This window comes from Scyliorhinus canicula, chromosome 15, assembly GCF_902713615.1.
Source record: "Scyliorhinus canicula chromosome 15, sScyCan1.1, whole genome shotgun sequence".
NCBI lineage: Eukaryota > Metazoa > Chordata > Chondrichthyes > Carcharhiniformes > Scyliorhinidae > Scyliorhinus > Scyliorhinus canicula.
The window spans coordinates 32,007,283-32,024,924 of record NC_052160.1 but is presented as its reverse complement, the minus strand read 5'-3'; the positions used below and the strand labels follow the sequence as shown (position 1 = coordinate 32,024,924).

The window sequence follows — 17,642 nt, the reverse complement described above, 5'->3', positions numbered from 1 at the left end:
GAAGGGGTGAATCTGATGGGGGTGCTAGTGGGGTCTGATGAGGGGGCTGGGGGGTCAGTCAGGGCTGTGGTCGGGACACCCTCATGCGTGTGTGCTGTGGGGGGAGGGTGACCCATTATTCCTGTGGTATCGGAGAGGATGTCCCTACTTGTCAGTGAAGGGGGGGGGGGTGTAGGATTTGTGTGTGGCGGTGGAGGGGGGACCGCCTAATGGACGTCTGTATTGGTCCGCCTGCTCAAATTGGTGGGCCAATAGCGGGATTCCGATGAAATCCAGCGAGCTCTCCTCCATGCATAAATTAGCATGGAAACCGAGAGGGAATCTCTTGCACCGATGCTGCACCGAGTGCCAGTAGAGTCCAGTTGTGATTCTCCGCTGGCGGGAACACTTAATCTGCAGAACGGAAGATTCAGCGCACGGGCAGGATTCCCCTGCCTCCCAGCCACGTGTTTCCCGGCAGCGGGAAGCAGCGCGCCTTTCGCTGGCGGCAGAATTCTCTTTTTCCACCGGAATTCCCATTGAAGCAACCCCATGCCGTCGGGAAACCCATGGGCACTGCTGGCGGTCCCAGAGACTCCCATCGCCAGCGAATGGTCGGAGAATTCCTGCCCCATGTACTTCTCTGTAATTTGTCACTAGGTTGTATTTGCAAACAAAACAATTTGTCGGATATCCCCAGAAAGGTGAATAAAACCACTCATGCCTGATTCTTCCTGTAACCGATTACAGTGCTTGGCCAACTACTTTTATTTCATGCTTTGAAAGACTAATTGAGCCACGGGACATTTGTGCTGATGTGAAACATAGGGGGCGATTTTCAGCCCTTTCTTGCCATCAGAGAGAACGGTGATAAGAATGGAAAATCCGGACAGAATCGGAATTCTCTCCAGAGAAATCGTGTTTACCGATTTTACTCGCTGCTCGACGGTGACATCACAAAGTTCACACCAACAGAGGGTGTGCTGGATGTTAGTTAATTTAAATATGATTAGCCAAGTACCCCCGCCACCATATAGCCACTCACTGAATATTTATATTTGTCGGTGAGGTTTACCCCTCCTTTATAAAAATGGGATTCAGTCAAGAGGATCCACCTGGGTACGCAAAGGTAAGTATAGACCCAGGGGGAGAGAGACAGCCCCCTGGCACAACCCCCTGGCAAAGGTTGGCACTGCCAGTTTGGCACAGTGTCATTTGGCAGTGCCAACCTATGCCAGGGGTAGTGCCAGGGGTAAATGCCAGGGGCGGGCTCTTGCTGGAGCCCTATGAGAGGGCGGGGGGGGGGGGGTTTCCAATAATGTGTGCTGGGGGAGAGTGGGTACTGAGGGGAAACCTGAAGGTCTGGGGAGGCCACTGAGTGGGGGGGGGGGGGGGGGGGGGAAAGCCAGGGATACTTCCCCAGTGGTGGTGGGGGACAGGAGTCCCTGACGATTGTCCGGCAAGGGGGCTGAGGTGGGAAGGCACCGATGATTGCTGGAGGGGTGGGGTGGGGGGGGGGGGGGGGGGGGGGGGGGGCGCTAATATCTCCATGGTAGGGTGAGGAGGGCCAGTTAAGCCTCAGTGCCGATCGAGGTGCCATTTACAGATGGCCCCCCACGATCTCTGTGGAGCTGGATGTCAGCTCTATCAGGCCCCGCCCTAACAGAGTGATGGCATAAACCATGGCCACTCATTGTTTTGCCAGTTTTCAGTCTGAGCCTGACACTTTGAAAGAATATGGTAAGATGCTGTTCATATGATCAATTGTAGGACCTTTATTCATAAATCAAAACCCTATTAGCATAATCTGTGCCCGGCATCTGACCTAATGAATCAACAAAACTTGCAGTGGTGCAGTGCATTATTACTGGTTGTTACACTTGAGAATGGTAAGTAAGCGCGATGTTGAGTGAGCAACTAGCCAATTGTAAAATGCAGACTTTTATTTGGAGAAAATGTGATTTAAGAAATGAATAAAAAGTAGGACATGAGGTTATATAATGTCTTTCGTGACCTCCGGATTTTCAGTAGCACTTTGCCACCAATTAAGCAGTTTTGAAGTGTTGTAATGTCGGAAATGTGGGAGCCAATTTGTAACAGTGTGGTCCCACAAACAGCTATGAATAAATGTCCATATCACTGCTTTTGACATTGGTTGTGGGTAAGTGATAGCCAGGATGCCTGAGAACTCCCCCCTCCACCCCTCTCCTTCCATTAGCATCATGGGATAGCTCCTGTACACCTGAGAAAGCACATTAAACTTTTCAATATAAAAGTAAAACACTGCGGATGCTGGGAATCTGAAATAAAATTAGAAAATGCTGGGGAAACCCAGCAGATCTGGCACCGTGTGTGTGTGTATGTAGAAAGAAAGAGAGTTATCCATTTGTGTCAATACGACTCTTCAGAGTTAAACAGAGAGAGAAATGTGATGGATTTCATACTGCTTAAGAGGGGGTGAAGTAGGTGAAGTAAAATAGAAGGTCAGGGCTACTTGGGAGGAATTTGACAAAGATATACTGGAACACAAGACAAAATGAGTTTTAGCAGTAGTTATCAAGACTAAAGAAGGTGCTGATAGTGGTATAAAGGTAAGGTAGTAGAATTGTTATTAGCAGAACAGGAGTCAGTGCTCAGTTAAAGCAAAACTTATCTCGTGACAGGTGACCTTCGAAGGGTGGGAGAGGGTGGGGGGAAGGTTAGTGAAAAAAATTGGATTAAAAAAGGGGTCAAGATGGAAGACAGAGTTCATAGTTTGAAGTTGTTGAACTCAGAAGTTGTTAAGCCCAGAAGGCTGTAAAGTGCCGAATAGGAAGATGAAGGTGCTGTTCCTCCAGATTGTGTTGAGCTTCACTGGAAAATTGCAGCAGGCCAAGGATGGTCTTGTGGGAATGAGAGCAAGATGGTGGGTTAAAATGGCAAACAACAGGAGGTTGGGGGTCATGCTTGCAGACTGAGTGAAGGTGTTTCACAAAGCAATCACCCAGTCTGCGTTTAGTCCCTCCAATGTAAAGAAGATCACATTAGAAATAGCGAATACAGTCGACCAAATTTCCAGACACAAAAAACATCTTCCCCTCTACCCCCACCCCCTGGCCTACTCTCCCAGCCTGAACTGTGCTCATATCTCTGATGTGGAGCTGGGACACAAATATATTTTGAATCAGCGGCAATAATGCTGCATTGAGCCAGGGTGGTCATCTAAAGGGGACTTGTAAAATGGGCAGGCAGGTTGGATTGCTTGAGAGGGGAGGCCCTTCAGTCTTGGCTTCAACCTCTGATCTCACTCCACCACACCAACCAATCATGGGCCATATTGTAAGGTAACTCCATACTTGTCCAGATATCTAAATCTTTGCTTCAGCTTCCCTGTGGCAAAATTAACAATCTTCTTGGTGTTGCCTGACTTTGATATTAATGGCAATATTCAGGTATTGTGGCATTGTCAAGGGATGCCACGGGGCACATTTATAGAGATTCACATTTCCCTTCGTTGATGTCCTCCCACATTCCTGAGACTCTGCAATATTGGGAAGAATATTGGGAGGGTGGCACGGTGTCACAGTGGCTAGCACTACTGCCTCACAGTGCCAGGCATCTGGGTTTAATTCCAAACTTGAGTGACTGTCTGTGTGGAGTTTGCATGCTCTCCCCATATTTGAGTGGGGTTCCTCTGGGTGCTCCGGTTTTCTCCCACAGTCGAAAGATGTGCATGTTAGGTGAACTGGCAATGCTTAATTGACACTTAGTGTCCAAAGGTGTGCAGTTTAGATGGGGTTATGGGGATGGGGGGGGTGGTAGTGGGCATAGGTAGGGCGCTCTTTCAGAGGGTCAGCGCAAACACGATAGGCCGATTGGCCTCCTTCTGCACTGTAGGGATTCTATTATTCTAAGAATGGATAAATGCCCTCCAACAACTTGAATGCAATGTTCATATTTTGTGATGTTTATGAAGGAAAAACTGTCAGCATTCGCCGCCATTACTCCACCGAAGCTTACTATCCGCCCTCTATTAGCTATACTGCTGGGGGACCTCAGACTGAAGTCATGTTGCCAGTCTCGCTGTCAAAACCCTTGAAAAAGTTACACCTTATTGAATGAGGTTTTTAATAGTGAACCAAATTAATTGCTGCTGCTAAATATCTTCATTGGCCCAGACAAGCTAATTTTATATTTGTGGAATTTCACATTTCTCTATTATAAAACAAATTCACAATTAAAAAAACACAGCTTTACAATATTTTAACTTCTATCTTAACCCAATCGTAAGCATTTATTTTGCTTTCTGAAAACGTAAGTGAAAAGTGAAGGATATTAAATATTTTTAGCTTCCTGGGGTGGGATTCTCTGACCCCCCCCCCCCCCCCCCCCCCCCCCAGGTCGGGGAATCACCGGGGGACAGCGTGAATCCAGCCCCCGCCGGCTGCCGAATTCTCTACGCCGGGGATTTGGCGGGGGCGGGAATCGCACCGCAAAGGTCGGGGCCATTGGCAGTGCCCCCCACCGGCGTTTCTCCGGCCCGCGATGGGCCGAGTGGCCGCCCATTTTAGGCCGGTCCCACCGGGAGGGAGGGGGAGGGGAGTGGAGGGATCTGGCCCTGGGAAGTACCCCCACGTTGGCTTGGCCCGCGATCGGGGCCCACCGATCCGCGGGCAGGCCTGTGCCGTGGGGGCATTCTATTCCTCCGCATCGGCCGCTGTAACAGTCCGCGATGGACGACGCAGAGATAAATCCCCCTGCGCATGCACTGGATTGACGGCAGCACACGCGGGCACTCCCGCGCATGCGCCAACTCGCACCGGCCGGCAGAGGCCCTTCGGCACCGGTTAGCGTGATGCCAAGCCCCTCGCGGTGCAAACCACTCTGATGCCAGCCTAGCCCGTGAAGGTGCAGAGGATTCCGCGCCTTTGGGGCGGCCCAACGCCGGAGTGGTTCACGCTATTCCTTTGCGCTGGAGTTGCCCGCCCCGCCGGTTCGCGGAGAATCCTCCCCCTGGTTTGCTGTCTGGGAGAATACTTAAATGTGATATGCTGCTTACCATACTTGTAGACACCCCTGCCTCTAGAAGTCTGGACACCGCTTTTACTTTGTTCCAGATTTAAATTCCCACCAGGAATGGGGAAATCCATTCACAGACATTCTTTGAGGTGAGTGGCGAGTGCCATTTCTTCATTGGTGACCACAAAACCCACCCAACATGTAACATTTTTTCCAGTCAGTAAGCATGCCACTATTTGACAGATTTTAAGCTCCCTGGCTTCAAAAACATTATTAGTAGTTAATGTTGCTGAATTCTTTGTTCTGTTATGGGCTAGGACTTAGAAATTCCAAAGTAGTATTATGAAGTTCACCTGGCCTCTAACTTTTATGTTGAATTTGGCTAGGATGAGCACAAGAGTCTTCGCTGCAGGTGTGATTCATCAGACTCCGAGACACTTTAACCAAAACAAGGTTTATCCTAAGACTGTAGTTAACACATATATATCTTTTTTTAATGTAGTTTGTTACAAACATGTATCAAAACAGGTTACATAGTATAAACACCCCGGGAAACATGCTTCCCGACAATCATCTATACAGTCTGTACAGATTTGTCCTCTTTTTCGCCCTCCGCCCCACCCCACGACGAACAGCCCCTCAAACACAGTCACAAACATTCCCCACCTTTCCTCAAACCCCCCCCTGAAGAGCCCCTTAACTCATACTTTATCTTCTCTAATCACAGAAGTCGTACAGGTCACCCAACCATGGTACTACCCCCGGTGGCGATGCCGACCGCCACTCCAGCAAAATTTGCCACTGTGCTATCAGAGAGGCGAAGACCACAACATCAGCCTTACTCCTCTCCATGAACACCGGCTTCTCTGAAACCCCAAATATCGCCACCAAAGGGTCCGGGTCCACCTTCTCCTCCACTCCCCTGGCTAAGACCGCGAACCCTCCAGCCCAGAATCTTCCCAATTTTTCACAACCTCAAAACATGTGTGCGTGATTCGCTGGCCCACGCCCACACCTCTCACACTCATCTGCTACCCCCTGAAAGAACCCACTCATTCTCGCCCGAGTCATATGCACCCTGTGCACAACCTTAAACTGTATCAGGCTCATCCTTGCACAAGAGACGGTCCCGTTTGCCGTACGAGGTGCCTCACTCCATACCCCCCAATTGATTTCCTCTCCCAACTCCGCTTCCCATTTCTCCTTGATCTCCAACACCCGCTTGCCTCCCTGAACATATATGTATCTATAACCACAGCAAGAATTATCTATTACAAACATAAAGACATTGCACAGTTCTAGTAATCTATGTGTTTAACACTTAATGAATTCCTCCTTAACTGTTCCAATTCAATAACAAAATCCAATAACTCAAACCCCTTTTCAAAGGCGTGGCCCAGCACATTATATTCTCAGTTGAATGAGACAGGTCCTTTTCCTCAAATTCTGATACAGTTCCAAACAGCAGATTCACACTCCTTCCGGAAAGCAACTATGTCTTTAAAGTTAACGAGGCAGTCAGCCACAGTCTATGTGCATCTACTGGAACAGCCTTTTAAAATTAAATCAGACAAAGACAGGGAAAATACTTATTTTCTCTTTCTGTAGTCCACAGTATTCAAACTGAAACTGAAACCCCCTCTCACCTCACAGCCACACCCAGCTCCACCCATAAAATGACATAACTGAAGCCATGTGATAAGACAAAAACCTTTCTAAAAGGGACACTCACATGACAGTTCCCATTTGGTTCACATTCTTCCATCTGTGAGAGAAGATGGAAATGTAGCCTCAGAACTTGGTGACGTCAAATGAGATTGCCTGCTGAACTTCCTTTGCTGGATGAACAAGTTAATTCTGGAAAGTCAAAGTCTTCCACAAGTGCCACACATGAAGATCTTCCTTGCTGGTGGTGCGGGATGGTCTCTGCTTCTGCCTTTGGACCTTCTGAAACTGCATGTCAACGTAGTGGTGAATTCCTGCCAACAGCTGGTGTTGCCATTTGTCTCGGTTGTCAGCCAGTTTCCAACTTGCCATGACTGCTGTTAAGGGCTTTCAGGTCTCTTTTAAAAGCATCCCTAAATCAGAGCTCGAGACTCCATGCTGATGTCTTTGCACAGGCTACCTCCTTGTATGGAGTATCCTTAGAGATGCGGCCATTTTCCACCTTGTACACATGTCCAAGCTATCAAAGCCTTCTTTGCTTGACTCACATGCCTGGCATATTTGCCCTCGAAAGGTCTGTTTCATTATCTTTCCATATGATGTCAAGGATGTGTTGTTGATGCTGGAGATGGGAGCCCCTGAGTCTCTGTTTTTTGGTAGGTACAGGTTGCCACCCAGGGCTAAAGCCTTTTGCTGCTTGTTCCCATAAAATGTTAATATATTCATTCACAAGCAGAAAATATTGCAGTCTTACACATAGTCTTCACATGCTCACTGTGGTTTTCTGCCAATTACTCTGGCACTCAGCATGGCTGGTGCAACCATTATGGAGAGATGCTGATGTGGCGGCAATGTCACTGCACTGGTAACATAGAGACCCAGGCCAATAATCTGTGGACATGTGTTCAAATCCCAACATGACAACTAGTCTCAGTGATGATTGATTATTGTAAAAATCCCATCTGGTCATTAATGTCCATGCTTACCTGGTCTGGCCTACATGTGACCCCAATCCCAGACCCACAGTAATGTGATTCTCGACAGCCCTCTGAAAGCACAGAATAGAATCATAGAATAATAGAAACCCTACAGTGCAGAAAGAGGCCATTCAGCCCATTTAGTCTGCACTGACCCGCTGAAATAGCACCCCATTTCGGCTGACTCTGCCTTCTAACCTTCACATCCCTGGACACTAAGGGGCAATTTTAGCATGGCCAATCCACCCAACCTGCAGATCTTTGGACTGTGGGAGGAAACCAGAACATCTGGACGAAACTCACGCAGTCACGGCAGGAAGGCAGGAACCGAACCCGGGTCTCCAGTGCTGTGAGGTAGTAGTGCTAACCAATGTACCACCCTATGGCCTAGCAAGCCACTCAGTTCAAGGGAAATTAGGAATGGACAACTGCAGACCTTGCCAGCGACACCCACATCCATAAAAATATTTGTTAAATTAACCATCACGTCAAGGTGGTAAATACATAATAAAACCCTGATATTTACATATTAATGAAGATAATCCCTGCTTGATAGACTACCAATGCTTCCTAAAACCCAATTATAAAACAGCAGCAGGCAGGGATGGGACAATGATTGGGACTGTATTTCATTTAACACTATTTTAAACCTCTATAACCCCTATTCTCATCAGATGGGGGAGTTTGAAATAATCTTCTGATCATTTGAGGTATTGAAATTTTCTGTGATAGACCTGTTTTGCAATTTTGCAGAGTTTAAATAGGATTAGTTCACCAGACTTCACTCTTTAATCCCTTTAATTAGGATATCATCACTGTTCAACAATGGTGTGTATTTTGAACCTAGAACTAGGCAAATTCTTGAATTATCATGAACTCAAATGCCTGAAGGGATTAAACTACTCTCAACTCTTTGCACATAGTTTAAAAGTTGTTACAACAAATGAGGGCACTCTGTCAGGGCTTGGCCTTTCTTTCCCATTCATTGATTAATTATAGCAGGGTTTCTGTTGTAAAATATAAGGATGGAGGTGTCTGTACTTAACCATTTACATGCTGTTTGCAGAGAAGTCAGTGCAGCAGGCTTTCTTGAGTTTAAATACAAAGAGGTCAGTCCTTATTGTGCTTAGAAAACCAAGCCAGATAAGGCTATAAAAATATTTTAAAAGGTAAACCCATGTCCCAACCTTCGCAATACACATGCCTCGATCGCGGGCCAGGCCACCGTGGAGGCCACCCCCGGGTCGAATCCCCCCTTGCCCTCACCAGGCCGCCCCCCGCAGCATGAACGCCGAGGTCCTGTCGAGTAGGACCACATGAGAACGACGCCGGCGGAACTCGGCTGGCACTTGGCCCATCGCACGGGGAGAATCGGCGGGGAGGCAGCGTTGTGCACCCCCAACCGGCGCTTCGTCGACTGCGCCGATTCTCTGGTCACCGGAGAATCGGCGAACTGGCGTCAGAGCGGCGTTGTGTGATTCGCGCCCCCCCGCCCCCCGGCGATTCTCTGACCCCCACATGGGTCGAAGAATCCCACCCAGTCTCTTTGAAAATAATCTATCCTCTCCAAGATTCGGTGCAATTCTACCTGAGCTTTCTTTTGATTGAAATTCTCCGGGCAGGATTTCCTGCCCCCTCCGTGGCACGTTCTGCTGCAGCCGAGGACAGCTCGTTGGAATCTTCTGGTCCTGACGTTGTCAACGGGATTCCCCATTGAGCGCACCTCTCACCACCGGGAAACCCGCGGTGGAGGTGCACCAGCATGAACAGCCATAAAATCCCGCCCTCTATCTCTATGGTGGCTTCCAAAATGTATCCGAAATAGGATGTTGAACTTGAAAACGGGGGAAGAGGTGGTATGGGTACTCCACTGGTAGCCTTTTTTCTAGACTGATTTTAGCAGCTTGGGTGTTGTAATAGAATACATTTCAAAATGGTTATACTGGTTACATGACCTCTCCCCCATTGTGAGTTGGTGATTGATTAGCTCGTGTCTGGACAAACCTTGGTTATTGTATTTTGACCAAAGTGATTAGTTTCTTTCGTGCCCTTGCCATCACTTCTAAATGGTCCGTTCTTCCCTGTGATGAGCTAGGAAGAATACCCTTTGTATAGTTGTTGTCCTGGTGGACCTTTCGTCTCTTCCTGGAAAATAGCTGCAGAGTATTGCAAATAGTAAAATCCAATTACAGTTTTGGTTTGTCTCTAAAGCAATTTCTGACATTTGCAGGTGTGAAATTCCATAGGCGGTTTGGCGTGGCATGTCTTAATTGTGTGCCACGTTGAAAACTTCCAGAAACTGACCAACTTGTGATCAGATATGTCAGGTGACCTGTGCAAGCCATCTTAATTCAGTGTCTTTGCTTTCTTTTTAAAAGTCCTTTTAAAGCAGTTCAATATATATTTGAGCCGCCAGTGAAATTAAAGATGAATATCACACATAGTAATATGGTTATTGATATTCTCACTATATGTAATTGGAATTTGCTATTCTATTCATCAATTTTTATATTGAAAACCATCTGTTGGAACTAAATGACACAACCTGTGTACTCATTCTTTTTTTCTCAGATATTATGACAGACAAGGACCCAGAGCTATATCCAGTAGAAGAGGATGCCTTAGTTGACACAAACTACAAAGCACCAGCACAGAAGACACTTAAAGAAATTCAGCAGATGGACAATGATGATGAGAGTTTGAATAAATACAAACAAGCTCTTCTCGGCTCTAGGTCTCTGGACGTAGGTTAGTATTTGGTAGCTATTTATGTACTGGATTATGTGATAGTTAAAAAGATGGTAGTCTTATTTTCTGTCTGTAAACAGCCTTGAAGTAATGATTTAAATTCTTGTTGAATCTTTAAGTAATTAAAAAAATACTAAATGTACTATTATGCAAACAGAATTGTAAGCTTTCTCCCATGCATTTGCGGAACTGATGCGAGCCTGAGACGATGTAGCAGAGGTGAAAAGGGCACATTGTATTGCTGAACCGTGGAGTCAACTCAATAATTATCCTCAGTCAAATAGAATAAATGGAATCATGAACTTGAAAATTTGTTGGAAATATATGTACAGGATCTGAAAAGAGAGAAGGGAGCTCCACATGTTTCCAGGTGGATACATTTCACGAGCAATTACCAGAAGCATTTGGATACCAGGAATCCTCCCTACCACACCACCGACTCCTCCTCCATTTCCAGCACTCCGAAAACTATGGGGCCTCTGCTCGAATAACAAGTAGTGTTGGATTCCCACTCAGTGGCTAATTACCTACGTGAAACTTCTTCCGTGCCTGTCTTGCCTGACCATCAACCTCAGGTCGGGCAAGATCTATGCACCACAGCAGTCCTTAAGGTCCAGTGACACAGCCAAGCATGGGGGGGGGAAGTGGGCGGGCAGGGCCTGTAAGGGGGTGGGTCAGATGGGCCTATGGGGGAATCGGGTCTGCAAGCGGTGTGGAGTGTTTGGGTCGTGTCAGAGGGAATCCCATGGGGAGTTGGACGGAGGTGGGGAATACAGTGGGGGATTAGTTGGGGGGGGGCGGTGTTGGGGTGAGTCCCATGGAGGGGGGCAGTAATTGGGAGGTTGGAGGGAATCTCATGGGCTGGGTAGTGGAGGGGTGAGGTGTTGCCTGGGGTGTTGTGGTTTGGTGGGACTGATTGGCCTCTGGGTCTTTACTTAGTTACCCAGAAGTTAGAAGAGGTTTTAATTCTGTTTACCTTTTCTGGGTAACTATTTGTGTAACACAGCCAGAACCATCGGACGTTTGCCATTTAAATTGTATTCATGGGTGATTCCCAGCACAGGGTAATTGCCCAGAGGAATTTGCGTTTTTGGGCAATTGGGAGAAACATTCCCCAGTGCAATTTGGGATACCCCCCAAATCTGACACTGGCGAGCTTGGGCGTTACAGCTTATGTTTTTCACTTCAGTTGAAAGTCTGTTGGTTTTACAACTTTTCTTCATTGAGCAGAAGATGACTCCATGTTGAATAAACTGTGGGGATGGGACTGAGGGTCGGGGAGGGTCAACAAGACCAGTTTAAGGTTTTCAGTGTCAAGGATAGGGAGAAGAGATTAGGTGGTCATTTTAAGAAAGAAAAGGTGGTAGAAAAATGCAGCCTTTCATCTTACCTCTCCCACATTAACAGTGGTTGTGCTGGAGCAGTATGGGGGAGAATTTCTATTGATTTTCCTGATCAGCTTCCGTAACTTTGGTGGAAGGCTCATGGAAAATCTACATTTTCCCCATAGCTTTCGTCGGCAATCAGGGGAACAGCTGCAAAAATTCACCCCATGAAGATATGATGGCGAATACTAAACCCTTTGGAGGCCTTGTGGCACAATGGGTAGTGTCCCTGCTTCTGAGCCAGAAGCTCTGGCTAAGAGTCCCACCCCAGGCTAAAGAAGGTGCATTCATAATGTGGCCAAACAGGTTGAATGCATCAACCTGCAAGTCAATGGCTGAGGGTAAGAGCTGGAGAGATTCCTGGCCAGCCACGCTTGATGTGGAGTGGCGCTCCTCAAGATATATGGCCCTGGTGACAGACTAGTGACCCGTTCTGGGAATTACTGGCTATGGAAACAGGTAAAAGTCTGCCTCAGTATATCGCTAGGTGTGGGAAGGGAATTGGAATTCCAAATTAAGATTCCTGAGATCACTACTTATCAAGAACCCTGAGTTTATCTTAAAGTTTTCCTTTTACTTTTTTTAAAAATGGCTTTGATATAATTCAGGCCTCACCCCTCCCTCTCTTGTAACTTTCTCCAGCCCCATGATCATCTGAAATCTCTTCCTCCAATTCTGGTGCCTTTTATATCTGAGGTCTTCAGCATTCCACTATTGGCGGCCATGTCTTCAACAGTCTAGAGCAGAGGTCGGAAACCTTTCAGAAGTTGTGTAGTACACCTTCATTTATTCACTCGCCTCATCGCCAGGTGATCCTGCAAGACACACGACATGATGCATGATTGGATCGCGGGTTGGGGTGGTGGGTGGCTTGGGGGAGCATTCAGTAATATGTTTCATTACTAGTTGCTGTATATCCAGAAGGCCTGTTGGTGTGATCCTGAAGAAACCACGAGTCTTCAACTTAAAGCAAACTAATTTATTAAGTAATGATTAATTATAATTGAGTAGTGTTACAGCTAGATGTTATAATGAACCCTTTAGTTATCCACATGTATACATATATTACAGGGGTGATGTGGGGTTGTGTCATGTGTGCCATAGGGACATCTCAACTCAGCGGGGGCTCACTTGATTGCCCAATGTCGACCCCTGCCTCGGCGACTGCCGTCTCTCCGGGCCCACCGACCAGGGCCGTGACGTTGAGGTGCTGCAGGTCTGACGGTCCCCCTCCGGTCTTCTCTCTGTCTCTTTGTGGTTATGTGCCACCTTCTCCATGGGTGGTAGTGGAGGGGGCGGAGGGGCGGTGGGGTGGGGTGTGACAAGGAACAGAAAGTGCACAGTGTTAGGCAGTCAGATGCATGCAGCACAGGGGGTAGGCAGCTGATGGCCTTTGTGAACAGGGCGCTCAGCCATGGCGGGGAGGTATGGGTGCTGGCATATGATGCAGGGTGCGGAGTGCGTCATTGGGTGCAGTTCAGTCTCCCTCCGGGTTGGGGTGGGTTACGGGTGTGTGGGACAGAGGTTGGTGCCAGGGTACAGTGCTGCCTAATCTCCCTGGCCGCCCCGAGGAAGTTGTGCAGCTTCTTCCTGCACTGCTGGCCGGTCCTGGTGGTGGGCCCATGGCACTCATGGCCTCTACCACCTGCGCCCAGGCCTGGTGTACAGTGATGAGTGGCAGCCTCCTTCCCACCGTGGAGACAGGGTGACCCACCTCTCCTCCACGGCATTCAGTAGAATCCCACCCTTTACCTCTCTACATCCCTCGGTCTTTAAAATGCTCCATAAAATCAATTTCCTTTACCAATTTTCTGGTCACCTGTCCAAAATCTTCTTTTCTGACTCAGTGTTGAAATTGTGTTTGATAATGCTCCTGTGCAGTGCATAGTGATGGTTTGGATTTGGATTTTGTTTATTGTCATGTGTACCGAGGTACAGTGAAAAGTACTTTTCTGTGAGCAGCTCAGCAGATCATTAAGTACATGAAAAGAAAAGGAAATAAAAGAAAATGCATAATAGGACAACACAAGGTATACAATGTAACTACATAAGCACCGGCATTGGGTGAAGCCTACAGGGGTGTAGTGTTAATGAGGTAAATCCATAAGAGGGCCATTTAGGAGTCTGATAACAGCGGGGAAGAAGCTGTTCTTGAGTCTGTTCGTGTGTATTCTCAGACTTTTGTATCTCCTGCCCGATGGAAGAAGTTGGAAGAGTGAGTAAGCCGGGTGGGAAGGGTCTTTGATTATACTGCCCGCTTTCTCCAGGCAGCGGGAGGTGTAGATGGAGTCAATGGATGGGAGGCAGGTTCGTGTGATGGACTGGGCTGTGTTTAACTACATTCAAGGCGCTATATAAATACAAGTTGTTGTTGCTAATTTCTTTCACAGTACCGTCGAGCTCCTCCAGAGCTTTTAGGTTGAAACGTGAAATTATAGTGGATATTTGATATGAAGGCATGTGTTTCATATGCCAAATAATTCAGCCTGTAGGGTCTGGAATGGCCCATAAGCACAGAAAATAAAGGGAACTAACTCATATTTCAAATTCTCTAATAGCAACCAATCTAAAAACACTCTAGCTTCACTTTCCTTTTTTCTGTGGAAATGGCGAGTTTGTGAACAAGTTAACCAAAGTTTCAGCTGCTTAGAGTGAGACTGACGATGTTCATAAACACCTGGGACTGGATCTCCAGCGTAAATTGTAGCAGTCCTGTCAAATCTCCATGTATCTATTTACTTCTCAGAAATTATGGCACAGTTTTATTATAAAATACATTTGAAATTTCTATTTCATGAATTTTATGGCTTTCTGGATTCTTTGAAGAGACTATACATTTAAAGGCCAGCATGTAATAGATCTAATTTCTTCAGAGAGTGAGTGCGTCTCCAACAAAGTTGTACCCAAAATGTGACATACCAATAGAATTATAAATTATTGTCAAAGAATTTCGGCAATTTATATTTTGGGAACCATAAAATGCACTAATAGGCACTAAATGGGTGCTGTGTTAATAAGACCTGCTTGAGTGGGCAAAATGTGGCAGATGGAAAATGTGAAGATATGATGGGCAGGATTCTGCACAAATGGGGCTATGTCCCCACACCGGCGGGAAAACCAGCGCCAACCACTCCGGTGTCAACAGCCCCCGAAAGCGAGGAATTCTCCAATTTTTCGGGGGGCTAGTTTGATGCCAAAGTGATTGCTGCTGCTCCAGCCCCCCCACCCCCCCCCTCCCAGGAACGGGAGGTGAGTAATTCACGCCAGTGGGACAGGCCAAAACTGGACGGCCACTCGGGCCATTGGGGCCCGGAGAATCGCTGGAGGGGACGCTGTCAACGGCACCTGACCGGTGTGGCGGGAATCCTGCCAGCCTCCAAAAAACGGTGCTGGAGTATAGGGCAGCCGGCATCGGGGTGGCGGGGCTTGATTCATGCCTCCCCCTCGGGGATTCTCCGACCCGGCGGGGTGTCGGAGAATTCCGGCCATGCACTTTGGGAGGAAGAATAAAGGCACTGAATATTATTTAATTGGTGAAAGACTGCAGAGAATCACAGCACAGAGGGATTTGGGGGTTCTCGTGCATAAATCACATAAAGCTAGCATGCAAGTTCAGCAGGTAATTGGGATGGCAAATGGAATGTTGGCCGTTATTTCAAAGGGAATGGAATATGAAAATAGGGAAGTCTTGCTAAAACCATACAAGGCATTAGTTAGACCATCCCAGGAATAAAGTGAACAGTTTTGGTCCCATTATCTAAGGAAAGATAGTTGGTAACTGGGCCTCTGCTGTTCCCGCCAGCATGGTAGTCCACCAGTCCAGTGGTGGTAACGGCCCTGAGAGTTTGGGGTCAGTGGAGACGGCATGTGGGAGCAGTAGGAGCATCGGTCTGGGCGCCAATCTGTGATAATCACCGGTTTGCCCCGGGGAGTATGGATGGGGGGTTCCGGTTATGGCGGAGAGCTGGGATTGAGAGGATGGGGGATATGTTCATAGAGGGGAGCTTTCCGAGTATGAGGGCGTTGGAGGAAATGTTTGGGTTGGCGAGGGGAAACAAATTCAGGTATCTGCAGGTGCGGGACTTCCTTCGTAAACAGGTGTCAACCTTCCCGCTCCTAATGCTAAGGGGAATTCAAGACAGGGTAGTTTCCAGAGGGTGGGTAGCCAAAGGGAGAGTCTCGGACATTTGTAAGGAGCTTATGGGGTCAGAGGAGATGCAGACAGAGGAGCTGAAGTGCAAGTGGGAGGAGGAGCTGGGAGGTGAGATACAGGATGGTCTATGGGCAGACGCATTGAGTAGAGTCACCACGTCCGCAACATGTGCCAGGCTCAGCCTGATACAATTCAAGGTTGTTCACCGGGCTCACATGACAGTGGCCCAGATGAGCAAGTTCTTTGGGGTGGAAGACAGGTGTGCAAAGTGTGCGGGAGGACCAGCGAACCATGTCCACATGTTCTGGACATGTCCGAAGCTTAGGGGATTTTGGTAGGGGTTTGCGGACGTCATGTCCACGGTGTTAAAAACAAGGGTGGTGCTGAGTCCAGAGGTTGCGATTTTTGGGGTGTCAGAAGACCCGGGAATCCAGGAGGAGAAAGAGGCAGACGTTCTGGCCTTTGAGTTCCTGGTAGCCTTGGTAGCCCGGAGACAGATACTATTAGCATGGAGGGACTCAAAGCCCCCAAAGTTGGAGACATGGCTATCGGACATGGCTAGCTTTCTCAGTTTGGAGAAAATCAAGTTCGCCTTGAGAGAGTCACTGTTAGGGTTCACCCGGAGGTGGCAACTGTTCGTCGACTTCTTTGCGGTAAATTAATCGTCAGCAGAGAAAGGTAGCCCCAAACAATGTGAACACAGCCTTTGCATGGTATGTTAAATTATTCTGCAATGTCTGATTGAATCTCACTGCAAGTGACATGATGTATAAAACCAAGCACAATTGTGACTGTCTGCTTGTCCTGATACCTTGCTCTGACTCGTTTGTTTTCTGCTTATTTAGACTGAGCTATTTACGGTGTGAATCAATATCAAATTGAAAACTGTGGTTTTCCTTTGCATGTCTATTTGCAAGTTATTGATAAGTAGTTCATGCAAACCCAAGGATAAAGGGTTGGGAGAATTGGATCAGTGATTCCATGCAATTAGGAGTGGAGTCCAACAATACCAGTCATAATATTAATCCCACTCACCACCTGGATATGTGTGGCGACTATTAGTTTTAATGGATCAAATTTAATGTGGGTGACGGGAGTTTAGAACAAGAGGCTGGAGTAATTTCTCTCAGGGAGACCCAATACAAATACCAGTTAATCAGCCACTTATCTTTTTTTTCCTAAAAATTTAGAGTACCCAACTATTTTGTTTCCAATTAAGGGGCAATTTAGTGTGGCCAATCCACCTATCATGCACATCTTTGGGTAGTGGAGGCGAAACTCTCGCAAACACGGAATCAGCCAGTTACCACTTACCTGGATAGTGTTGGGCCACCCACTTAATTAAACCCTGAGCAGATGGATATCCTGCCCCTCCTGAACTGCGAGGCAATCAGAGAATGGCAGCTCTCCTGTACTGCCTCCACTGAGAGCAGTGTCCTGTATTACATTCAAACAAGGAGGGGGGGATTAGCCATGGATCCTAGATTGAGGGAGGGGAGGCGGGGATGTGGGTTGCAGGGAGGGGGTTGTTGGTGATGGGCCAGGGAACAAGATCAAAAGCAAAGGCAGGAGGGTACCTTCCTTCACCCCAATCCCAGCGTTGCTCTATCAGGTACAGAGTACCTCTGAATGAGAGCCCCCCCCTCCGCCCAGGTAGGCTGCTGGCAAACCCAATAGGGCTTGCTGGGTGACCTCCTTGGATGGATACCAGTGGCAGCGTGATGAGGCCCTTATGGT

General features: G+C 47.6%; 1 protein-coding gene across 1 annotated transcript in view; it reads left to right on the top strand.

Moving 5' to 3' along the window:
• arhgdig (Rho GDP dissociation inhibitor (GDI) gamma) overlaps positions 1-17,642 on the top strand; it is a 92,223-nt gene that overhangs the window by 18,309 nt on the left and 56,272 nt on the right. The window contains exon 2 of the mRNA XM_038820559.1: positions 10,191-10,367. Within this exon, the coding sequence (XP_038676487.1) occupies positions 10,191-10,367 (177 nt within the window). The remainder of the gene's footprint in view (positions 1-10,190; positions 10,368-17,642) is intronic.